The 26,762-nt window shown below is 42.4% G+C and overlaps 1 protein-coding gene across 2 annotated transcripts in view; it reads left to right on the top strand.

The window, feature by feature from the left end:
• Inpp5f (inositol polyphosphate-5-phosphatase F) overlaps nt 1–26,762 on the top strand; it is a 91,931-nt gene that overhangs the window by 38,347 nt on the left and 26,822 nt on the right. For both annotated transcript variants that reach the window (XM_048455114.3, XM_048455112.3), the window contains exons 3-9: nt 11,583–11,719; nt 16,968–17,096; nt 17,289–17,456; nt 17,562–17,618; nt 20,940–21,138; nt 21,756–21,935; nt 22,779–22,846. In XM_048455114.3, the coding sequence (XP_048311071.3) occupies nt 11,583–11,719; nt 16,968–17,096; nt 17,289–17,456; nt 17,562–17,618; nt 20,940–21,138; nt 21,756–21,935; nt 22,779–22,846 (938 nt within the window). The remainder of the gene's footprint in view (nt 1–11,582; nt 11,720–16,967; nt 17,097–17,288; nt 17,457–17,561; nt 17,619–20,939; nt 21,139–21,755; nt 21,936–22,778; nt 22,847–26,762) is intronic.

Raw genomic sequence — 26,762 nt, 5'->3', positions numbered from 1 at the left:
TTCATGGTAGGGGGCATGGCAGCAGGCAGGCATATGCTGGAGAAGGAACTGAGAGTTCTTACATCTGGATGCACAGGCAGCAGGAAGAGAGAACACTAGGCTTGGCTTGGGCTTTTGAAACCCCAAAGCCCACACTCAGTGACACACTTCTTCCAACAAGGTCACGCCTTCTCCAATAAGACAATACTTCTAATCCCTCTCAAGTATTACCATTCCCTAATGACCAAACATTCAAATATATGAACCTCTGGTGGCTATATTCCTCCCCCCCCCACCCTGCTGCAGGTTTCAATGTGTAGCTCTATCTTTCCTGGAACTTGCTTTGTAGTCCAGGCTGACCTCAAACTCACAGAGATCCTCCTGCCTCTGCCTCCCATGTGCCACCACTGCTGAGCTGTGGGGACTATTCTTATTACAACCAACTCAATACTCTAATTTGGATGTGTTTCGTGTCTGTGTACATTGTACCAAGTGGTAATAAATTCTTTATTGTCTACTGACAGTCACATTATTAAAATCATGTAGGAAAACTGGCTGTAATGGCCCATATCTGTGACCTCACCACTGGGGGAGAGGAGGGAGGAAGATCAGAAATTCAAGTTCATCTTCTACAAAGTTAAGTCTGGCTCAATCAAGGCTGGTGTGGACTACATAAGACCTTGTCTCAAAACCAAACAAACCAAATAATAATAATAATACCAACAAGCTTAAATTCTGAATAGAGATTGTGATGAAAGTTTCAAAACTATGAATTTATTGAGATCATTGAGTTGTATATTTATAAGCATCTGGTTTTCGTTTGTTTCTTGAGGTTAGATCTCACTGTGTGTCCCTGGTTACCCTGAAATTCTATATATAGTTGAGGCTGGCATCAAACTTCTAGCAGCTGGGGTGCAGAGGCAGAAGGATCATGAGTTCAAGGCTAGCCTGTGCTACATAATGAGTTCCAGGCCAGTGGGGGCTACATAGAGACCTTGACTCAAATCAAAACAATCCTTTCCCCTGTTGTTTGGGCGTTTGGACTAAGTGGAAGTCAGAGGACAATCGGTGGGAGCTGGCACTTCCATTCTACCACGTGTGCCCTAGGGTATTGTACTCAGGTCATCAGGTTTGGTGGCAAAAAACCTTCCTTTCCTTGTTGAGCCATCTCCCCAGCCACTGATTTATTTTAAATAAAAATAAAAGCAAGGGCCGGGGGTGGTGGTGCACATTTTTATTCTATCACCCAGGAGGCAGAAGTAGGTAGATCTTTGAGTTAGAAGCCAGCCTAGTCTACATAGTAGGTTCCAAGACAGCCAGGGCCACATAGTGAGACCCTTTCTCAAAAACAAGCAAACAGCAGCAACAATAACAACTCAAGCACTTGTGGATATGACCCATTGATTAAGAGTACTTGGTTCTCTTCCAGGCAGTAGGGGTGCACATTTTTAATCCCAACACTCCAGAGGCAGAGGCAGGTGGATCTCTCTGAGTTCGAGGCCAGCCTGGTCTAAAGAGCAAGTTGCAGGACCGGCTCCAAAGTTACACAGCAAGACCCCCTTAACTCCTCCTCCCCCCAAGGAAAAGAGTACTTGGTTCTCTTGGTTCAGTTCCCAGCACCCACATGGCAGCTCCTCAGGCACTGCGTGCACATGGTGCACAACAGACACACATGCGGGCAAGATACTCAAACACGTTTAAAAAGCTCTTTAAAAATGAAAACAGTAGGGCTGATGAGATGACTCAGCAAGTGTACACACACACACACACACAACATACATACATACATGCATACATACATACATAAACAAAACCAAACAAAAGTGGGCTGGGAATGTAGCTTAGTGGAGAGCATGTGCTTCATTGGTATGCATATTGCCCTGGGTCCCACCTCTGACACAGTAAACAAAAGCAAAAATCCAAACAGCTAAATCTATTTTCATATTTTTAGGTGGTTACCCCTTATACTAAAGTTTCTTTAATATTTTTCTTAAATCTGTACTATTATTTATAGTATGACATATCTACAAAATGTAAATGATCTAAAATGTCATTCAAATACAGATTTTTATATTCACTTTCTTATTCATAATAATCTCAGAATTATTTATTTCATCCATATGTAAGATTTTTTACGAGGAAGTAGGTTCCCCGTTAATTTTTAAAGAAGTTTGGGCCAGTAAGATAACACAGCAGGTAAAGACAGCTGCCTCCAAGCCTAGCGGCCTGAGTCCCATCTCCAGACCCACTTCAGGGAAGAACCAACTCTTATGGGTTGTCCTATTCGACCACATGCACGCACACACACTCACACACACTATCTATCTATCTATCTATCTATCTATCTATCTATCTATCTATCTATCTATCTATCTACCTATCTACCTATCATCCATCTATCTATTTATCTATCTATCTATCTATCTATCTATCTATCTCTCACCCTTCTTTTCCCTCTCCCTCTTTCTGACTAAGTAAAGTGTAAAAATCAATGACTGCCATGTCTGGCATTGTTTAGTTGCCCCATTCTCTTAGTGGTTCTGTTCTGGAAGTAGCAACTGATGTTCAATGATCAGCTGATCAGACCATTCTTCCATTCTTTTTTGCTTCTCTGTCCCTCACGTCCCCCAGGTGCCTGGCCATGGGTACTGCATGTCCTATTCTTTCCTTTGTTACTCTCGGCTGTTCTATGATTTTATGTGCCAGGGTTTCTTGCCTTCTTTGAGACTGAACTCTGGTCTTCTTGTGCCGATGGTTACTCCTCCTTGGTAGAGCAATGCTTGATGCAGTCACGCGAATGTGACCCATGGCTCCGAGCCCCCAGAAGTTGGTACTATGCATCCAGCCTATTTCTTCTTCGATAGCTGAGCCAGCCAGTTTGCCTCATAACACACTCTACTTTTCATTCATTTTCTGACATGATCTAATCACGTCTAATACCTTGTCAAGCAGATGCTGGGCCTCAGCATTTTCTCCAGAGTGCAGCTGAGAAATACTCAATTCTTCTAAAGTTCTGGGTTTGTTTGTGTTTTTGTTGTTTTGTTTGTTTGTTTTTACTTAGCCGTGTGTTTTTGAATCATATTTGTCATCTTAAATTTTACCGTAATCAGTCAGGAAGAGTTTAGCAATGACATTTTACTTAGGAATAGCTTCAGCTAAATATTCAGTTTAATTATTCTTCAGTTCTCCCTCTACAAAACAGTAAAACCCGAACACACTTCAACCAAGGTCTTTTCCCTCTTTGTAACAAAGCTGGCCTCTTCTTCATTGTCTTTGTCCCTTATTTCCATCTAGGACTCCTTGGGATTGCCCTTGCATCTTCCTGTCTGTCAATACCCTGCTAGGTATACATAAGCATTTCTCAAGAAAACGGAGACTTTCTCTCCAGAGAAATAATAACTTTAAATTTGTATTAATAAGCCAAAATTGATACCAATGTAAAATAGTTAAAACTAGTACTTACTTTGGTTGTTTAAAAGTGGATTCAGTAATCTACCCTTTTATCCTATCATTTCTATATCCCCCCCCCTTTTTTAGAACAAGGTCCCTGAATCTAATCTCCTTTGTTCAGTTTTTTTCTGATCATTACCAATAACAACTTGTAACCAACCTCCTTTAAATGGTAATAAATATCCATAATCCATCTTGTGGGAATATGAACATCATTCTCTAGACTACTTCCTGTTGTTTGTGAGTGCTAGTATCTTTGGGGGAACCTTGAGAAAAATCAGGATAATTGTTAAGTCTTGACTGGAATAGTTTGTGAGGCTGGACCATCTTAGCCAGCAGCCTTGAAGTTGTTTTGGATGCAAAATTCTGAGGAGATTGTAACAGAGGCATTCTAAGTTGCTGGATCACCTGGCCATCTGTTGTCATTGGTGTCGGTTCCCTTGTTCTGAAAACACATAATCTTTTAAAGGTAACAGACATTACAAGTATGGAATATGTAGTGTGTAGAGGTCAAAGATGATTTTTGTTTTGTTTTATGTTTGAGCAGGTAAAATATATGTTATGTGTTTTGTAGTTTTTGAGATTTATTTCTTTATGTCTGTAGTCTGAATTTTCAGGAGGTCTTCCTCAATCTGATCATCTTTAACCTCATCTATGAACTTCCCATGTTGCTTCTTCCATGTCTGGATTGAGACTCCTCAGACTCCACCCTTCTTCTTCTCAGCATTCTCTCTGCCATGAAAATCTTGCTAAGCTATCGGCCAATCAGCTTTTTATTAGTAATGAGTGCAACACATTTTCATAGTGCACACACAGATTGTTCCACAGCAGTAAGGTCTTTTGTTGAACCTAGTTAACTAGACTAGCTAGCCACTTTGCCCAACTCTCTGCCTCCCAATCGTTCTAGGATTACAAGAGAGCCACCATGTCAGCCCAGCTTTTTTAAAGAGTTACTTAATTCTACGTTATGGTGTATGGAGCAGGCTGGGTGACATGTGCCCTGACCTGATTAACTGTTTCTCTGACCCTCTGTCAAGCTTCCATGTGTGGGCTCAAGCTTGCAGTTCACTCTACCCGCTCAGCCATCTCCTTTGCTTCTCTACTGTGCAGCAGAAGCCCGTATGAAGCAGGGTCAGAATTGTAGGAGCCTGCTTGTTTGTTCCCGGCTGCCCAGGCTCAAAACAACCACGCAGAAACTGTATTAATGAAATCACTGCTTGGCCTATTAGCTCTAGCTTCTTTTTTGGGTAGCTCTTACATCTTAATTTAACCAATTTCTATTAATCTGTTATCACTATGTGGCTGTGGCTTATTGGCAAGATTCCGTCCTGCGTCTGTCTCTGGTGGGGCTACATGGCTTCTCCTGACTCAACCTTCTTTCTCCCAGTATTCAGTTTAGTTTTCCCTGCCTTGCTCTATTCTACCCTATCACTGGACAAGGTAGATTCTTTAATCATTAACCAATAAAAGCAACACATATTCAGAAGGACTTCCTACACCAGGTCAGAGTTAGGTAAGAAGAGGTTTTAAACAGATCTGAACACAAGGTTAATAGAAAATAGAGGCATTTAAGGAGAGCCCATCAACCAGGAGTCTTTGATGGGGGCTTCTCAAGAGTCAGGATTACGAGTCTGTGTGTTACACACTCATATTGTTTTTCATGGCTCCTGAAGTTATGTTTGGAGGGGTTGCTAAGGGTTGTTTTCTTTTCAGTTGGATATACTTTAGATGAAGTTACAGCCGAAAAGGTAAATCCTAGACCACAGGAATATGGAGAAGTTAGGATGTCTTTACTATAAACAAAGATTCAGATTCATTTGTGAAGTTCCCAGAAAATGTCTAGGAAAGGAGAAAGGCCATGCTTGAGAGTCATGTAGGCTTAGACCTTTAAGCATGGTTCTTGCTGTTCTGACACTCTCTTTTTATTTTACTATTATTACTGTGTGTGAGAGACATAGACAGGTATGTACACATACACTACAAACACTAAAAGGAAAGAAATCAATGAAAGCAATTTCATCTTTGTCAGCAGCCTTCACGCAAATGTTAATAATTGTGTTGGGATTCTAGCTTCTCAGCTGCCAGTGCTGTGGCTGGACTCTGTTCCCCCTATATCCTATTCACTTCCCTGGCCTACTGTCCTGCCTTCAGCAACCCTCCTATTTTAGAAAAGACTTTATGAAATAGAGAAAAATAAGATAGTACGTCTCTGTTCTAAGAGAAATAGTCTTTTAGGCCTCAGGATCTGGAGGTAGCTCAGAGAGCTAGCCTAACATGCACAAGGCCATGGGTTCAATCCCCAGCATTCCAGAAAAAAGGGGAAATTCTCCAGTCAAAAGAAAATGATTGCCCCTGGAAGGGAAGGGATATAGGAAAGAGTGAAGGCCAAGGGAAATAAGCTGGTAAATGTAAATGAATTTGGCTTCATGTGGAGTTCAGACTTAATGAAGAATTAAAACACAACAGTAGCAGCCACATTAGAGAATTTAACAAGGAAACACAGAAGAAGAAGAAGAAGAAGAGGGGGAGGAGAAGAAGGAAGAGGAGAAAGAAGAAGACAAAGCACAAAAATAATTTTAAAGGTTAATATTAAGAATTGGTAAGGACTCTAATTTATGTTTAGGTTTAATAGGTTAAGGTTCATTTCCTTCTGTATATGGGCAAATGGTAACAAAAGATTGTAAAAGCTTTCAGAATAGGAAAATGGAATAATAATTAAAGACTTAATTCACAAAAGAAATCGGGGAAAGTAAAAGGTATACTTGGATGGCTGAGAAAGTAAACAAATGATAGACTTAGTCTTGACATTGCAAGTGGAATTTCATAGAAACCAAAGATTTTTCACATGGGAAAACTAAAGTCCTTTTCCCTGCTACTTCAAGATAGATACCGTACACAGCGTGGATTATATGTACAGAAAGGCAGACAGCAGAGTCCTGCAAAAGAAGCTCCAAGGATCAGACGTGGTGGCACACACCTTTGATCCTGGCACTCAGGAGGCAGATCTACATAGTGTTAGAGACAAAATAAATCTCAGCATTGCACAAAGGAACACATGGACAGAGCAGAAGTAGTGTGGCAAGACAATTGTTTTTGGAAAAAGGATGCGCCAAGTCCCACACTTGGCCAAGGTGGATTCTGTCTCTTGTGCCTGATGTAGGTAGGTGTTCTCCGTCTCATCTCATTGGTGGGAGCGTGACTTCTCAATTTGACTTGGTTGTCTAGTCAGCACAAAGGGGAAGAGGAAGCTTCAGGAAATACGAGTGCTTGCCAGGCTAAGCTACCTCAAGTTATTTCTCACAGTAGTGAATTATAGTACTGAAAGCCAGTACTGTGTGGTGAGACCCCGTTTCAAAGAAGAGAAAAATTGCAAAAATTAACCTAATGAATACTGGTATCGCTGCATTAATATCAAAATAGGCTCAAGGCAAGAAGCATAGAGAAAGAACATTTCAGGTCCCACAGGATGTTCAAGTCACCAGAAAGATAATTAAAAACTGTAGCTGGGCTGGGGGCAAGGCTCCGTGGCAGCACTTGCTTAGCATGCAGGAGGTCCTGGGTTTGATCTTCAGCACCGGAAAAAAAAGTGAGCATCTGAGAACAGCCTTCAAGTACTGAGAGCAGCTAGTCGCTTGGCTCACCTCTCTTCCTTTAGATGTCAGTTTGAAATGACAGAGGAACTTGTAAATGTTCGTATCCTTCACAGAGAACAAAGGAAAAATGAACAGATTCTCATCCTCTTTTCCCTTTACCAGTACATTTCATTCCCTGAAGTCACTGACACAACGCAGAGACCTTTCTGTGTCCGTCTGAGGTATAGACTGCAGAAGCCCTCCAAGTGTTTGAGACTTTGGGCTGGCTGTGGTGGCTCTCACCTTCAATCCCAGCACTTGGGAGGTGCAGGCAAGAGGATCAGCAGTTCAAGGTCATCGGAAATTCCTGGTGATTTCCAGGCCTGTGGGGGTTTTGTGGAACCTTATCTCAGTAATAACATCAACAATAATAGTCTGACTCTTTGTATTCAAATCTTATGCTATAAAAGGATAGCTAATCCCCACCCCATTTTTGGATTAATGAGAGAGTAACTTCTGTGACTGGTCTTCAAAACCACACCACTGTGTGAGTGTTATGGCAGTGTTGTACTCTGTGTTTCTCGGAGGAGCAGACCTAGGAGAGGGAACTGTGGCCTGGGGAATCTAGCCTGCAGTACTAGGCCGTAAATACGAGTAAACGTGTGAGAACCAGCAATATGCCTTGCCTGTTCATTTTCACCGTCTCAATAGCAGGGAGGGCGGTTATGTGGAGAGATGAACTGGAAAGCATCTAAAGATGAGAGCAGCCAAGTGGTGCCTGTAAAATCAGTAATTGTTATATGTTTGTTTTTCAGTCCTCAAACAAAATTAAAAGGTCTAATGCCAAGAACTGGTAATCATTTACCACCTCTGCTGTCCTCACAGGCGAGAATTAACAGAGTGGAGTTTGGAGTGGGGTCAAAGCCTTGCCGTGGAGGAAGGATGGCGGTCAAAGCATGTCAAGAGAACTTTATTTGTAATGTTTAAACATTTTTACAAAAAAGGGGGGGTTATATTGGAGCTGGAGATATGGTTTAGTAGTTAAAAGCTCTTATTGCCCTTGTAGAGGACCTGGGCTTATTTCCCAGGACCCACAAGGTGGCTCACAGTCATTCCTAACTCCAGCCCTAGAGGTTCTGTTTCTCCTCCCCGTGTTTTCAGTTTGCTGGAGAACGGCTCACCACTTCATTTGTGTTTCATTCCCTCGCATTCTGGCTGATTGAAGTATTTCTGTTGTTCTAGGAACTGCAGCTCGACTCAGAGGCCATGCATTTTTAAGAATGTGCTGCTCCGAACTGTCACTCCTCTTTTCTCTGCCCCTCTCTGCCTCATTTCTACTTTCCCTCTTATCATTAACCAATCACATTAACTTCTGACGAAGTTCTCCTCTTGTGTTTGTATAAGTGAATCTATGTATGTATATGATCTTATCACACCTTCCTTCCCTTTCTGTTTCTTGTTTCTTTCTTTCTTTCTTTTTTTTTTTTCAGAACAGGTTTCTCTGTGTAGCCTCCATTGTTCTGGAACTCAACCAGGCTGGCCTCTAACTCATAGAGACCCGCCTGCCTCTGCCTTCCAAGTGGTGGGATTAAAGGCCACAACCGCCCAATCACACTTTCCTTCTTATATCAAGGGTAGAGCAGCATAGGTTCAGTATCTTCTTTTCTTTCTGGAGAGATCTGCTCCATCCCCAGTACACGCCTGAAACAGCAGATAGTGCCACCATTCTATTCTCTGCAGTCAGGTGCTGTCAATAGCAACATTTTGGTCAGCAGTATGGATGCCACAGTGGTCCAGTAAGAGCATGATCTTTTGATATCATAGCTGTCTTGGTTTGGATGTATATCCCATAATGTTCTCACAGTGATGAAATCACTTAACATCATACTTCTTAGAATGTATCCCCATCATAAGCAGTTCATGGCTGTACTATAATTTTCCTAATTATACATACCTTGATATGGTTTAATTTGCAAATTAGACTTAATAAGAGATTAAAAACAATGAGATGAATGACAGCTGATAGTGTAAGAGCATTCGGATGCTCTGTGGGGCTGCCTGGACAGTGCTGTGATACCGCAGCCGTCAGTCTGATAATGCAGCTGAGTATAAATGGGCGGGTAACGTATATAGCATGGGTACACTGGACAAAGTGCAAATGCCCTATGATGTCATTTCACTGTTCAGAATGGCATGCAATTTATTTGCTTATTTTTGAATTGCTAGAGATTGAACCTGGGATCTTGTACTTGCTGGGCAAGTGCTCTATCACCGACCTACTTTCCAGTCTCTTCCTACTTTTTATTTAAAATTTATTTATTATTGGTGTGTGTGCGTGTGTGTATGTGTGCGTGCATGTGTGAAAATTAGAGGACAACATTCAAGGATCAGTTCCTTCTTCCATCGTGGAGTCTAGAAATCAAACAGGCTGTCCAGCTTTTGTGGCAAGTGCTTTTACCTACTGAGCCACCCCACTGGTCCTTACTTAAATAAAAAACCAAGATTTATATTATTTTTATTTTATATGTGTGTCTTGCCTGCATGTGTGTCTGTTCACTATGTGAACACAGCGCCTATAAGGCCATCAGAGGGTTTGAATCACTTGAAACTGGAGTTGTGGACAGTTATCAGCTGCCATGCAGGTGTTGGGAGCTGGATTTTTTTTTAACAGCTGAGCCCTCTCTCCAGTACTCCTGTCCCTACTTTTTATTTTGATATAAGAGTCTTTCTGAGATGCTCAGACTGGCCTTGAACTTACAATCCTCCTGCCTCAGCCTTCTGAGCAGCTGGAATTACAGATCACCACCATGCCCCTCTTGATGACCTAGAATTGAAAAAATTCTAATTGTTTATTTCTGAAATTTTTCTGTTTGGTGCTTTTAGACTAGAGCTGACCACAGTGACTGAAGCTGTGGAAAGGAAACTCGCTGCTGAGGAGGAATTGTCATGCTTCTTTGTATTTAATTTAGTAAAATATATCTTAGATTATCATAATACAATATGGGTTTCTTTTTTTCTTTTTTCTTTTTTTTGGTTTTTCGAGACAGGGTTTCTCTGTAGCTTTGGCACCTGTCCTGGAACTTGCTCTGTAGACCAGGCTGGCTTTGAACTCTCAGAGATCTATCTACCTCTGCCTCCCAAGTACTGGCATTAAAGGCGTGCACCACCACCGCCTAGCTGCAATATGTGTTTCTTAATGACTGGGATATGTTCTGTAAGCAGGTTGTGAAGCAACCCCATCATTGCAGGATCTCTTTAGGACATCATTAGGACATAAACCTCTTGATATAGCTCAAATCACTTGGCATAGCCTCCTGATTCAGTCCAGAACTGTGATAAATATGACATAAGAGGCTGCTGCCAGTGTTATCTTGATGTGATGTTTTATAGAAAACTTAAAAACAATTTTGTTTTGTTGTTGTTTTCAGGTTATTTGATGTGTGTAGGTGTTTTGCTTGCCCATATGTGTGTGCGCTAGATACACGCCTGGTGCCTGTGGAGGTCAGAAGGGGTATCAGATCCTCTGGAACTAGAGTTACAGATACTTGTAAGATGCCCCGTGGGTGCTGGGAACTGAACGTAGGTTCTCTGCAAGAGAAGCAAGTGTGAGAAAAAAATTAAGATGATGGTAGGGCTGGTGTTGCAGCTCAGTCAGTATGTACCTAATGTACAGAGCCCTGGACTCAGTCCTCACCACCATCCCCCTAGAGCAAATACTCCATGATAAACCAGTGGCAAATGTAGCACATATATTCGGGTAAGTCCTGTGTTCGGTCTATAATTGTATACTGTACTTTATACCACTGACAGACAGCACAGTAAGTTTGTTTATACCATAATTCCTCATCACTATAAACATGACATAGATCAAATCAAAATGAATGACACATTAAGCCGTGCCATCATATCGCTAGGCAGTTGGAGTTTCCGAGCTCAATTATAATTTTACGGAACCATGTCATTGAATACATCTCATAGTGAGGCGCATGACTGCACAGCTATGTTATATACATAGTGTGGCGCGTGACTGCATGGCTACATTACATACATAGTGAGACATGTGACTGCACAGCTACATTACATACATAGTGTGGCGCGTGACTGCACAGCACATTATATACATAGTGTGGTGCATGACTACATGGCTACATTACATACATAGTGAGGCATGTGACTGCACAGCTACATTACATACATAGTGAGACATGTGACTGCACAGCTACATTACATACGTTAGTAACATACTTTTCTTCTAATACACACAGGAAGCATGTCTTATCATGGAATACTTTGATGTTTCTCAGGCATTATACATTATATTTTCAGCTAGGCTGTGTCAGTTGGTATCCTACCAGCACTGCTTGTACAAAAGAGTTCTTGTAAGAGTTCTTGCTTCCCCGTGGCCTCGCCACAAGAATCGGCCGTGTGATGCACATTTCTCTGAGTGAGACTGGACATCTTCTGTTGAAAGGACTTTGTGTCTTCATTGTGTGTTTTACGTTTTGTTTCCGTTAGGTCGTTTACTGCCAGGCCAACAACACTCTGAGTACCATCCATTCATTAGATTTTTTTTTCTTTCAGATCTTCCATGGTGGCTTATTTTAATTCGGCAAAAAGCACTGGTGGGCAAACTCCCAGGAGACCATGAGGTCTGTAAAGTCACCAAAATTGCTGTATTGTCACTTTCTGAAATGGAACCGCAGGAGCTTGAACTGGAGGTAAGCTGACATCAAACGACTGTCGCGGAGACGATAAGATATGATAGCAGATTTGGGGATCTGGTTCAGTCAACTCTGGATGTGTGTTTAAAATAGTTTACGTAGTCTTTGAACCTTGTGTTAGCAGCAGACTCCGTCAGAACCCGTGCACCGCAACATGTAAGACAAGCAGAGCTGCTTTGGTTGAGGTAGTGTTGAGTGTGGAGGGAAAGATATCTTCAAATAACATGAAAATGAAACTTCTGTCATATGTCATGATTGGCTTCTGCCTATGTGTGTGGGTGTGTGCATCTGTGTGCTCATGGAGGTGCTGTGTGTGCACATGTGGAAGACAGGTCAACATCATGTATGTTCCTTTAGCACTTTCTTTTTGCTCAGTTTTTTTGTTTTGTTTTGTTTTGTTTTTGGTAGGGTGTAGAGGGTTTGAGACAGGGTCTCAGTATGTAGCCCTGACTGTCCTGGAATTCCCTATATAGACCAGGCTGGCCTTGAAATCACAGAGATCCTTCTGCCTCTGCCTCCCAAGTGCTGGGATTAAAGGCATGTGCCACCCTGATCAGTTTAGCACTGGTTTTTCTGAGATAGTCTTTCACTGAACCTGGTGCTCACAGGTTGGCTAGACTGTTTTCTGGCAAGTACATCTGCTTTTTCTACCAACCAGTGGTGGGGTTGCAGGCACAGACCTCCATGCCTGGCTTCCTACTTGGGTGCTAGGTACCCAAGTCCAGGTCCTTGAACTTATGTGGCAGGTACTTTGCTCACTGAGCCATCTCCCCAGCATAACTGGATATTTTTAGAATGATCGGGCTGCTTGAACTATAGTGCTTATTAGGGTCACCAAAGATTATGGTTCAAGTTAACAATGGAATATATGTTATGACTTGTGCTAGTTAGGGTGAAGGGTAAGACTTCTCTGTTGCTGTCCTAAAACACCAAGACCAAGGCAACTTATAGAAGAAAGAGTTTATTTGGTTCCAGAGGAATGAGTCCTTCATGGCAATGAGCACAAACTTTGTTGGCCTGAACAGAAGCTAAGAGCTCACATCTTAAACTGCATCATGAGACAGAGAGTGAACTAGGAATGTCATGGATTTGAAACATCTAAGTCTGTCCCCAGTGATGTTCTCCAGCAAGGTCAAATCTCCCAAACCTTCCCAAAACAGCGCCACCAACTGGGGATCAAGTATTCAAATGTGAGAGCTTTATTGGGGATGTTTTCATTTAAACCACTGCAATAAGCATAGAGAAAGTATTTCCATACCTTGGGTGAATATTTTAGAAATTATTCTGATGCTTTTCTCCCTTTACTTTAAATCCATACCACAGCATAGGACCTTTTCAACTGTGAAGCAAGGAGAGCTATCCTGATAATCATAAAATTTCTTCTAGTATAGCCATTTAAATCTGTCGTCTCCTCCTTTCTGTTCATATAAACTTCAGTAAAGGGAGCTATTAAAGCCAGGAGTGGTGGTGTGTGCCGTGGAGGCAGGACTAGAAATTCAAGATTGTCCTCAGCTACATGTGAGCTTGAGACATGGCTCAAGCTCCACAGATGCTGCCTCAAAATTTTAAGTTAAATGAGCAAAAGAAGCTTTTAGAAGCTTAATTTTTTTGTTTGATTATAAAGGAGAAGGAAAAATACTACCACTTAGAAATATTAATGGCTAGGAACCGGAGGGTTGGCTTCTGCTGCTTTTCTAGAGGACCTGAGTTCAGTGCCCAGCATCCCTGTCAGATGGCTCACAAGTGCCGGTAACACCAACTCCAGAGAATCCAGTGGGTTCTGTGACACCGGCACACACATGGCACACACACACACACACACACACACGAATAAAATACATCTTCAAACAGAAATAATCCTGGATAATCGTGATTCAACTGGAGCGTCAGTGTGTGCTTGCCCCTGGCTGCTTTCCCCGTCTTGTACATGTCCCCTCACTCCTACTGTCTTCTATGGGCGTTCATATAAACAGTTGCCTGTTAGGTGGAGCTGGCTCCTGGCTCCTGTCTCCTGCAGCATCCTTTGATTCGAAGCCTGTTCACTGCTCTGCATAGCCCACAGCTGTCATCCTTTCCAGCAGAGGCCTCCAGCTGTTTAGTGGGTCAGCTTCCTCAGATTTGCTGAGCCTGGTTTGTCCACTGTAACTGGGGCAGAAGCAGTTTTCTTGCAGATTCTAATATTAGAATTGATAGTTTCTGCCTCAGTTGTGTTTCGCTGACGCAGCTGTGGCTTCTTTGCCTGCCGCTTCACTTGTAGCACACACTCATCAGTACCTTACGCCTTATTACTGTCAGGTGATACTGCATTGGATGAGTGTGTGTTTGTGTTTAACTCTCCATCAGCTAATGAACATTTGTGCTCTTTCCATTCATAGACTACTAGAAATAACGCTGTTGTAAATCTTTGTACCATGCAAGGTTTGGTATACATAGGTTTTCATTTCCCTGAGTATAGGGTTCCTGGGTCAGCTTGGTAATTCTGCTTAACTCTTTTAGAAATTGACACACTATTTTCTAATGTAGAGTATCGTTTAATATGTGTGTGTGTGTGTGTGTGTGTGTGTGTGTGTGTGTGTGTGTGCATATGTGTATGGCTATGGGTGGAACTTCAGGGCCCAAACAAATGAGAAGAAATACATTATGCATCTTGAGAACATACCCTTAAAGCATCAAAGGCTTAGGTTCCATGCCTGCATGTCTTGTGTGCTGTATCCCATTGCTTGCTGTAATCGAGAAGAGCATCTTTTTCCGTGCTTGGTTTCCTATCAGAAAGCTGTTTAAAGTTTTATCTCAGGATGGATATAGATAACAAATTTGAAAGTAAAACCGTTTGTTTTCCTTTGGCAAAATCAGCTTTTAATCTTGGCTGTGAAATATAAGTTGCAAGAAGAGTAAAAAAATGAGTGAGTTTATAGTAGTGGGTTGTTTTTCTTTTTAATCAAAATTGTAATAAGGGCGCATCATAATTTTAGAAGACTCCTGGACCTCTGGAAAAGGGGAGGTGATCCTTCTGCCAGCATGCTTCTGTCAGTGCTGTGGACTGCCTGGGGCTGTGTCCAAACACAACATTTTATGATTGGAAAGATTCCTAAGAAATAATTTTCTCTTATCATTGTTTTCTGGTAGCACTGATTTTTAACCCTTTTGGAAAGATAGTGGTCTATACTTGTCTTTTCTAACAGTAATTATATAGAATATTCATTGGAATGCCTTTTGGTTAAGGGGGTTCATTGAGTTTATGCTTTGTTACATATATCTGTAATTCTTATCTGAATTCTGTGAAGACATATTTGCTTTACAGTTCAGTTTCTGTTTACTTTTGTGTGCACACTTGCATGTGATTTCAAAGGAATCTTAGAAAAAAAAGAGTAGCCAGGCGTGGTGGCGTACGCCTTTAATCCCAGCACTTGAGAGCAGAGGCAGGTGGATTTCTGTGAGTTCAAGTCTAGTTTAATCTATCTAGCAAGTTCCAGGCCATCCAGGGGCTACATATTGAGTTATTCAGTCTGTCTGTCTGTCACCCCACCCCCAGAATGCATGCACATACACACATGCACACACACACCCACACACCCATACCCCCCACCACGGTATAGTAGTTGTCTTAATTGTCTTTTTATTGCTGGGATGAAATACCATAACCAAAAGCAAATTTAAAAAGGTTTTCGGTTGGCTGTGGCTCCAGAGTCCATCGCGTTGGGGAGGGTGTAGCAACAGCAGGTAAGGATTTCAGTTGGATCAAGGAAACCAGCTGCTCATGTTTTCATCCTCCCTCACCCAGGAGAGTGGGGAGGGAAGAAGAAGAAGGAAAGAGAGCAGGGATGGGGTAAGGCTCCAAAACCTCAAAGCCTGCCCCCAGTGATGCACTTCATCCGTTAGCCTTCACCTCCCAAAAGCTTCATAACCTCCCAAACAGTGCCACCAACTACATCTTATAGAGGGCATCTATCATTCAAACTACATCAGAAAGTTTCTTTCATGTATTATCTATGCCCCAACTGAATCTAAAATTGTGTCCCACGATACAAGACATTAATAATTCCTAAAGAAACATGAGTATTTATACTAAATACTCATAAATAAGTATTTATGCTAAATAGTAAATGATGAATGCCATGTATTCTCAGGGCATAGTTTATAAATACACACTATTTTAATTAAAATTTTTTATGTATATGCTTGTTTTGCCTGCATGTATGTATATGTTCCATATGCATGTCTGGTGCCCTTGGAGACCAGAAGAGGGTGTTGGATTCCCTGAGACTGGAGTTCCCAACAGTCATGTGGGTGCCGGGAATGGAACCTGTGTCCTTTGGAAGTGCTCTAACTGCTGAACCATCTCTCCAACCCTTATTAAATGAATTTTTAATAAAGTTTAAAAACATATGCTCAGTTCTCAGAGTTCTTGGACTTTCTGATAAGAAGCTAAGGGATAGTAGGCCCAGAGGAACGCTCCTCCAAACTTTGGTAAAGCAGATGAAGAAAATAAAAACAAAGACAGTTGTCTTAGTTACTGTTCTATTGACCTGTGGGTCACCAAGGCAGCTTATAAAATAAAACATTTATTTGGCTCCCACCAGCTTTCCTTTGTTGAAACTGTCTGTCCCCTGTTCTTGTCTCAACACATCTGTATTCATGTTCCCGCCTCTTACCTTTGCCAGCTGGATTGAACTTCTTTTTATGACCCCTAATTACTGCTCTTTAAATTTAACTAATCTCTGGACCCAAATCATGTTATTTGCTGATTTCCTTACTGTGTGTAAAGATAGGAAGAGAGAATTTTGAAAGGTCCAGCTTCTAACATTCCCTGTAGAGCCGACATAGGGCATTTTTTTTAACCAAAACACTCGAGTAATTAGCATAAATGAATATTTAATGCAGATGTTTGTAATGACCTTGAGACCTCCAGATGTGTATTTCACAATATTTTGTTCTTAGATGCCAGTTTTCAAAGTGCTAATAACCTCAGCCAGAACATTGCATCCTTTGGACATGCTGGATAAGCATAAACTGTGCTGAACCTGGGTTTGTCGCCTTTAGCCCTAAGTCCATTCTTACCTGTATTCTTATGTTTTATTTGTGGTGTGGCTCCTAATTACTGGAACCGTAGCTGTGTTCTACCTGCCTAGTCGTCTTGTTAACTCTTGGAGTCACTTTTAACCCACGTGTGAGCAGTAGCGTTCACTCTGGACAGCTAAAGTTGATGATAATTAATAATGATTCATCCTTTTGAAAACTTACTTAGCTCTGTAAGAAGCATCATTTTGGAATTAACAAGCCGGAGAAGATTATACCATCTCCTGATGACTCCAAGTTTCTACTGAAGACATTAACACACATCAAATCAAACGTGTCTGCTCCTAACAAAAAAAAAGTAAGAGTTTGATTGGCATGGGCTTTAAATCTATCTTTGATTAGTTGTAAGTTGAGGGTAACTAGATGCATCTGGAAACTTTCTTTTTTTAATTCAGAAGACTCTCGAGTTTGGGGGTTGTCCTTACTTGAAGGCTTGCGTTATCTGCAATCTTTCCATCTGACTTGGTACTTACAGACTGACTTCTCACAGGTTAAGGAAAGTAAAGAGAAGGAGAAGTTGGAGAGACGCTTACTTGAGGAGTTGCTGAAGATGTTCATGGACTCAGAGTCTTTCTATTATAGCTTGACCTATGACCTGACCAACTCCGTGCAGAGGCAGAGCACCGGGGAGAGTGATGGCCGTCCCCTCTGGAGGAAGGTAAAGTGCAGAGCAGTGTTGGCTCCTGGGTCTCTGCCTATTTGCCTCTTGTAGGAAACTGAAGTCATGTGTGCTGAACTGATTCTTCCCCTCCGCTTCTTCTAGGTTGATGACCGATTCTTTTGGAATAAGTACATGATCCAAGATCTCACTGAGATTGGTGTGAGTAGATGCTTCTAGAATCCCGTTAGTTGCTGTTGTTAAGCAAATGTCCCTTATATCAAGATGAATTTTGAAATCTTATTAGGGTGTTTCCACCCACTGAAGAGGAGCATTTAGCAAGAAAAAAGTGAAGACATTGCTTTCAGGCATGTTACAGTGGCACCATGTCTGCAGACAGTCTGTCTCGACAGCAGTTATTTACTTGAATGTGATGTCACACACCTGTAATCTCAGCACTTGGGAGGCTAAGGCAAGAGGCTTGTCCCAACTCCATACTAGGCTATATAGCAAGAAAAAGAGGGCTCCAGAAAAAGAGGGCGGGGGAGTAGTAAGCCCATGGACCCAAAAATATCCTCAGAGTGCCTGAAAAGATGTGTGTGTTTGCTTGTTTGTGTTTACATCCATTGGAAATGCAGAGTCCTGCTTTTCTGTAATGATACCACTCTGGTTTATCTTCTGGGTGTGAAGTCGATGGATTTTTAAGGCCCAGCCAGGATTCCCAGGGCTTTATCGTAAGAGGTATTTAGGGAAAACCACAGGATATGGTGAGATGATTGCATGGAGCTCTCTCTAGTTTGTTTATATTTGTTTACATATTTTATTGGTGTGTGCGCATGTGTGTACGGTCAGAGAGCAGCTATCTGAAGCTGGGCCTCTCTCTTCACTGTGGGACCCTGGGATTGAACTCAGGTCCTTGGACTTGCTTGGCAGTGTTTAACCCGCTGGACCACCTTGCCTGTTCTCTTTCTGATTTGATGGCTCCTTTCTTTGTTTCCTTTGTGCAGAAATATTGGAGTATAGTTACTTTTGGTCTCTGTGAGAAGGATTATGAGATGGAAAGACTAAAGGGAAGCAGAGCTGATTCTGATGATGATTTCAGAGAGCTCAGTACATCATCTTGTCAGGGACAGCATCTTGTCCTGGTGGGCCGGTGTGTAGAGACAGACTACTGACCCTCATCTTTTCCCTTCTACTGTCTGGGCCTTACACTGTGGGATGATTGCTGCCCACATCAAGGTGCTTGTTTCGTTTGCAGTAAACTCTTTCTAACACATCCAGAGATGCAGCCAGAGGTATGACTCATCTCCGAGGTGAGTCTGTCCAGCTGACTGAAGATTAACCGTTAGATCCTATCATCTATCGGAGAATCATGCCTGAGGGCTGCTGTGTGCTCCGTGTTTCGGACACTGAGCTCCAGACAAAAGCAATGGAGCATGGTCATCTGTTGTTTCTTCTTAGCCTTTCAGTTATTTTCTTTCTTCCCATTTCCTCCTCACTGTTTATTCCTAACAGTTACTGACATTTTATGCAGTGGCATCTCTAGACAGATGCCTAGCATGTCTCTACTAAGGTTGAGGCATGGATTGTTCTTAGCGCTCTGATACGGTATCTGCAATGAGTGTCTTTATGCGGGCAATGTGGAGTTCCAGTGTTTGGAGAGCTTTTGCCAGGCATTCACACATTATTGTTTAAAGCTCGTGACTTAGGATCAAGGTGACAGTTAGCAACATATGTTTCTGTATTCCCGTCAAGGATCTTGGATTTATTGCTAGAGTAAAAGTACAAGTAGTGAGGATGGTGGTGAAAATGATAAATGCAGGCCAGCCCTTCACCTCATTGCTTCCAACCCTAACCTTCTGAAGAGCCAATAGAGACCACAAAGCAGAATGAAGCTGGAGATGAACGGCCCCCGAAGAGCGTAGTGGCAGAAGAAAGGGAGGTTTGAAACTGATGCTGGAAAGTGAATATGGTGGGGCGTGTCTGTAATCCCAGCACTCTGGAAGCTGAGACAGGAGGATTGTGAGTCCAGGTCAATTTAGGCTACAAAGGGAGACTCTATCTCAAAACAAACAATATTTTGAATATTCATTTTATTTCATTATTATTTTGGCATTGTGTGTGTGTGCGCATGAGTACACATTTGTATGTGTACTTGAGTATACTTGACTGGAGGTCAGAAGACAACCTCAGATGTCATTTCTCAGGCACCTGGTTTATTTAGAGACGGTCTCTCACTGGTCTGGAGTGCGGCAAGTAGGCCCAGGCTAGCTGACCAGTAAGTAACCAGAAGCTCTTTACTGACTGGTCTTTGTGTTCCTGAGACAGGATCTCATGTAGCCCAGACTGGCTTCAAACTTAACATGTAGTGAGAATGGCACTGAGCTTCTGACCACGTCTGTGGCTTAAAATCTGAGTGCATTTAGTTTGAAAGACACAGGAGAAGGAAGCTCTGACTTTGAACAGTGCCCTCCTAGTTCTGTTAGAAGACATTTCAAATAAGACATTTATGGAAATGCTTTTTATCGTTCATTTCCTGTTGAAATTTTAAGCTGGTGGCACATGTGCTTCTCCGCAGCAGAATGTGAAGCAGTGCTGGGGCCGAGGAGAGCCGGCTGTGGAGCTTTATCTCACGAGGCTCTGGGTTTGATCCCTGCACCACAAATGACAACGAGAAAACTGAGCGTGGTAGCACATGCCTGCCATCCCAGTACCTGGGAGTCCAAGGCAAGGGAATCTCCTAAGGTTCCAAGCCTGACTGAGCTGCAGAGAGAAGCTCTACCTCACAAATAAAAGATGTAGGGGTCTGGAGAGATGGCTCAGTGGTTAAAAGCACTTGATGAGGGTCTGTCTGGCTTTGGTTCCCAGCACCTGCTAGATGGCTCATCATCCCCTGTCACTCCAGTTTCAGGGGATCTGACACCCTCTTTTGGCCTTTGTAGGTGCTCTATAAACCCTGTGCACATACAGACAAACAGGCATATACATATGGAAATAAATAAGTAGTTTTTTATTTTTGTTTTTTCAAAAGTCAGCTGTATGCTTTGTAATGAAATGGTTCCATTTTGCTATAGGATGCAAGTGAGGATGGGACATCAACTTAAATGCTTTGCTGTCCTAGACTAAGAGCTACATTTGTTGATTGCTCTGGGCAGGCCCTGTGCCTTATTTACATGTACTGTTCATTATTCACAACAATTCCCTAGGAGGCAGTTGTAGTCCCATTTCACAGAGGAAGACACTGAGGCCTAGTGAGGTGAGCGAGAGTCTGTCAGTGAGTTTGTGAGTGGTGGAGCTTGAACTTGTACGGAACAGTCTGGCACCTGTGCTGTGCTCCCTGTCAATCAGCTCCTAGGAAAATTGTTGTAAAGAGAAGGTAAGGCCCTTTGGCTCTCACCCTAGTGTTCAGTAAGTAGAACATGGGGCTGAGAAGGCTTATGCTTGTAGCAAGCTGAGGGCAGTGTGTGTTGACTGTCACTTGGGTTTGAGCATGTAGCGGTGTTGTGTAGAAGATGAACAACGTGCCATTCATTTCCGTTCTAGACTCCGGATGTGGACTTTTGGGTCATCCCCATTATCCAGGGTTTTGTGCAGATTGAAGAACTTGTGGTTAATTACAGCGAGTCATCGGATGACGAGAAGAGCAGCCCAGAGACCCCCCTTCAGGAGCCCACTTGTGTGGATGACGTCCACCCACGGTTTCTAGTGGCGCTCATATCTCGCAGGAGTCGGCACAGAGCCGGTGAGTAGGGGCTGCTGTAAGACATGCAGGTCGCACGCAGGCGAGCTGTGTGAGTGCCAGTAACAATCTTGGTCTTGCAAGCACAGTGAGCTCCAAACTCCAAATGCCATGATGCAATTAGAGCCTGATTTCTACAGTTGAGGGGCGGACAGAATTAGCAAAGCAGACAGAATGGCGGCATGCATGCAAAAGATAAGAAAGTCACTTGGATGTGTCTGAGTACAGGGTTCCAGCTGAAAGCCTGTGTCACAGTGATAGAGCCTTCTAGGGCTAACCCCTTTGGGAAAACCATTGCCTTTCGTTCAGAGGGTTCAGCTCAACAGTGATGGGCTCAGCTGTGGTCTTGTTTGCCTGTTGGCTGTGTCTAGGCTTCCAAGGCTTTCCTGTAGACATTCAATTAGGAAGCATAATCTAGTCAGACTAAGTGCAGGGGTTCTTTGGTTTGGTTTGGTTTGGTTTTGAGAGTTTTTCTATATAGCCTAGGCTGGCCTCGAGCTTGCAATCTCTTGCCTCAGCCTCCAGAGCACTGAACTATCAAGCGTGCACCACAACTTGGCACCAAACCAAGCTAAACACATTTTTATAACGGTTGCTGCTTTCTGTTTAATTTCCTTCAGGAATGCGCTATAAACGAAGGGGAGTGGATAAAAACGGAAATGTTGCAAATTATGTGGAGACTGAGCAGTTAATTCATGTTCATAATCATACTCTGTCATTCATTCAAACTCGAGGCTCTGTGCCGGTCTTTTGGAGCCAGGTTGGGTATCGCTATAATCCAAGGCCTCGACTAGACAAAAGTAAGCATATCAACTATTTGGTTTACACAAGATTTCTATGAGAATTTTTAAAATAAAAATTGGGTGCCAGATATTTTAGGTTTGAATTTGTTTCATTTCAAAACAATAATTCCCAGAGCTGGGATACAGCTGAGGTATGGTTTCCTGACCAGCCTGCTGGAGGCCCTGTTCAATACCCTGTGCTAAAACCAACAGCGACAAAAGCCACGCCTCTCACTGTGACGTCGTGTCCTCCCAGGTGACAGAGCTGAGGCGGTAGACACTGGACTGAGTCCTTACTGAATGCTGCAGTTCTCTGGCTCTGCAGGAAAGCTCCTCACTTCCCATTCTGACCTGCTGTTGCTTTGCCGCTTATTCTCCCGCACAGTTAGCTTCGGAAGGACAGCTGTAGCCAGTGTCTGCAGAAGCGGGGCCTGTGCTCGCCAAAGGGCAGTGCACAGGATGTCAGCGAGAGAGACGCCTTGCCAGGTGGCTCTTCTGAAAACTTTTTTAAAAAATTTTGAAACATTTAAAATTTAATTCCTTAGAATATTTTAGCTTTAGTACCAAATATCATTTTTTATTTTATTTTTTATGTCATGTGAAACCTTTACTGAAAGGTAGGGTATGCGTGAGTGCCCATACGTGCCTGCATGTGTGTGTTTGTAATTTCGCAGATGGCACTTACTGATGCAGTTTAGTTCAGTCTAACTATAAAGAAACAAATTTTAGTTTAAAATGATGGTTAGGCAGTCTGACATTTAAACTGCCAGTAAATGATGAAAAAGTCAGCATAAAGATGGAGTGGGCCCTCATCTGTCACAGACTCGGAGGAGAACTGGATCTCGTGTTGCTTCTTTGCAGGTGAGAAGGAGACGGTTGACTGTTTCTGTGCCCATTTTGAGGAACAGCTGAAAATTTACAAAAAACAGGTGGGCTTTGATTTGTAGTAAGAAAAATTTCCTTATATGTAGAATTACATGAAGAAAACCCAATGTACTGTTCGTAACTAAACAGTCACATTTAGCGCTAAGGTTAAGCACACTAAGCTAAGGATACTCTTACTGTTCCTAGGAATGAGGGTGGCGCCTGTTGCCTTGGGTTGTTTGGAGACAACAGATTACATGCTGTCGGCTGTTGCAGCCTAAACTAGGCAAGCTAGGTGTCTCAGTGCCGTGCCCTGCTGGAGGGGACGGTTCAACTTACGTCTTCCCTCATTTCTCTTCTCTGTTCATATGCTCACACATGGAAATGCAATCCAGTCAAGCAGAATGGATTGAAAATCACTAAATGGAAAACAAGTTCAATAATGTTGATACAAGATTAAGATATGAAAGTCAGTAATGCTCTTGTCTATTAGGGATGACCAATCTGACTGTAATGACATGGGAGCCATTTTTAAAGGCCAACCTGGTGTACATACAGAGTTCCAGGCCAGCTAGCCAGGCAATATAGTGAGATCCTGTCTCAAAGAAAAAAACAAATCAACAACAAAAAAACCCAGGATGGCAGAGTACCGCATGAAAGGAGAGAAAATGCTGAGTTCCTGGTTTATGCACAGAAAGACTCAGTAGTGAATGACTTCAGCTCTTTCCAAATTAGTGTTCAGATTTCATGTAGTTTCAACCATAGTCTCATAGGGAGTCAGAAAAAAATAGGAAGGAACAAACAATTATTATTTAATAATCATATTAAAATTTAGAAGGTTTTATAATAGTTAAAGGCAGGTATTTGCTTTTATAATGAAAATTCAAATATTGTTAGCAGCAACGTAAGTTGGCACAGGCATTTTGAATGTTGTTATTAATTAAAATAAAACATGTTAATATATAACTGTACTTTTCTTTTTGGTACCCACTGTCCACTTAACATACATAAGAACAGTTTTGAGAAAGGTTCTGGATCTGGATCTGAAAGATTTCAGGGAACAGCATAATGTCTTTGACTTTGAGTCATAAGCCGAATTTACAAGAAGCGTTACCTTATCTTTCTGTGTTTCGATGTACAATTGTCTGTCACATTTCATTCGTCATTCACTAAGGGGCAATGCCCATCTAGGAAACAGTTAATCTGGGGTTGGAGAGATGCCTCAGTGATGGAGAGTGTACTGCTCTGTAGAGGACCTGAGTGTGGGTCCCAACACCCACACCAGATGGCTCACAGCCCTGTGAGTCCTGCTCCAAGACAGAGCTGACATCTCTGAGCTCCCTGTGCAATTGTGCTCACATGCACAAGCCCCACACCAACGTACACAAACACACATAATTTAGGACGAAAGAGAAAGAAAGGAAGAAATATGATAGCACACACTTTTAATCCCAGCACTCAGGAGGCAAAGGCAAGAGGATCTCAGTGAGTTTGAGGCTAACCTGGTCTATAATAGTGAGTTCCAGTACTAAATAGAGAAACCTTGTCTCAGTAAACAAAAAACAAAAAAAAGAAATAATTGTTAAAAAAAAATAAAAGTAATTACTGGGGAGATGGCTCCTTGGCTAAAGTACACAATGCATAGGTATGACATGGAGCTGGGCGTGATCCCCAGAGCTCACGTGCAGTCAGGCACAGTGCCATGTGTCTGTAGTCTCCGTAACATCTACGTGACACATGGATTCATGTAGGCAAAACATACATAAAGTAAATCTTTAATAGTTAGGATTTGGTCTTATATCTTACAGTGTGTTTAAGTGTCTTCTAAACCCATTAATGACGTACATTCCAAAAGAAAGCTGGATGAAAGAATTGAACAGAATCTGTAAAAGGATAGTTTACAAAGTCATAAAAACACATGAGAAGGTGCGTCAGCTCACTAGTCATCAGGGAAATGCAAATTAAAACCATGACTCACACTGGAGTGGCTGAAGGAATAAAGATGAGAAACATCAAATTTGGGAAAGGATGGAGGCAATTAGCACTTCAATAGGAAAACAAGTCTACAAATGTGTTCAGTCAAGGGTGCTTATGCAAGAACTCTCGTCACGGCATTAGGACAAGACGCTGTTCAGGGAGGCATGTGGGATTGGATGTGGCCAGTAATGATTTGGTCTCACTCTGCATTTGAGTCCCTTGATAGAGTGAGTTGATTCATGCATGAGTCATATTCCTAATTGTAAGTAACATTAAAAAGAATAAACCACACACAATTGAGAAAAGGAGAAATACTGAGGTGTTCAAGCTGAGGGAACAATGTCTCCCCACACTCATTCTCTGCTTCTGTTGACTCTGACAGTGTGTACTGAGCAGACACTTCCTAGTTTCCAGCAGTAGCCTGGCAGTGTTTATTTATCTGTGTCCTTCTGGGTAATTGCTCTGTGGGGTGAAGGGCCGAGGTCAGTGTGACTCAGCCGCGGTGGCAGCACTGCTCTTGCCTGTGACTGGTTTGGGCTGGGCCTGCTTGACAGCAATGTATGGTGTGGGCAGAGCTTCCTGCTCTTCTAGTAAAAGGCATCCCAGGACCAACAGTGCTCCACGGTCGTTGTGTCTGGGTTTGATGGAGGACTTTTACAGCTGTGTCAGGACTGTGAATGAACCAGCAGGATGTTTAGCCACTGTGCTGCTAGGGAAGAAGCAATGGAGAGAGTGACTCAATAGTGAAGGTGGAAAGAGCCAGCCAGTGTCCAGGGGCTTCTGGGGTCACTGAATTCAGCCGCGCTGCTTCTGGACTTGTTCTGAGATTTGAGTCTGTGGTTTATTTTTTGTAGCAAGAACTACCTGACACCAGCACATTCACAATGGAAGCACAGTCACAAAGAACTCTGTGTGTATTCTGTTCTGCAGTGGTTTTGTTTTTATTTAAGATCTCTGGCTGCCAGTCTTTTCCCGACTGACGGACCTTTAGGATATACTAGTACTTTTTGCTATCACAAGAAATCATCAAGCTGGGAATGGTGGTGCATGTCTATAATCCCAGAACCTGAGAGGTTGTGGAGGGAATTCCAAGGTTTAGTCCAGCCTAGGCTACTCAGTAAGTTCAAGGTCTGGGCTACATAAAACTTCAGTTTAAAGAAAATAATAAGTTGGGTGTGGTGACACACTTGTTTAATCCATCACTCCAGAGGCAGAGGCAGGTGGATCTCTTTTGAGTTTGAGGTCAGCTTGGTCTACATAGCATGTTCCAGGACAGCCAGTGCTACATAGTGAGACCCTTTCTTGAAAGAAAAGGAAAAAAAAAAGAAAAGAAGGGCTGGAGGGATGGCTCAGTGGTTAAGAGCATTGCCTACTCTTCCAGAGGTCCTGAGTTCAGTTCCCGGCAACCACATGGTGGCTCACAACCATCTGTAATGAGGTCTGATGCCCTCTTCTGGCCTGCAGACATGCACACAGAATATTGTATACATAACAAATAAATAAATATTTTTAAAAAAAGAAAAGAAAAGGGAAGAACAACAAAATCAGCTGAACAAGAATGGAGAGCTGGCAAGAGGTTCCAGAAGGCTGTCTAGAGCCCATGTATGGAGGAAGGAGAGAACAGTCCACAAAGCTGCTTTCTTAAACTTCCCCCCTGTACCTTGACATGTGCATGCCCTCCTAATAGTAAATAATAATAGTAAATACAAGAAAACATCTTTCATGTTTATTGAGGGTACTTGTTTCTACACGATATATTTGTGAAAGTAAACTCATTGAATTAAACAGTATATACATTTGAAGTTGGTATTTACCATTCAGTTGCTTTCAGAGATACCACACCAGGGCCAGTGAAACTCCAAGAGTTGCCCTCTGATCCCTGCCATGTGCACTACGATGTATGTACCCACCCAACATAAACTGTTGTCAACTAAAAACATTTTTAAGAGATCATACAACTTAGACTCCCAGAAACAGTGTTTCTATTTTCCTGTGTTCACCAAT

Source organism: Myodes glareolus, chromosome 7 (genome assembly GCF_982192425.1).
Source record: "Myodes glareolus chromosome 7, mMyoGla1.1, whole genome shotgun sequence".
Classification (NCBI taxonomy): domain Eukaryota; kingdom Metazoa; phylum Chordata; class Mammalia; order Rodentia; family Cricetidae; genus Myodes; species Myodes glareolus.
Note: the sequence above shows the minus strand (reverse complement) of the source record. Positions and strands in the feature narration are given on the sequence as shown.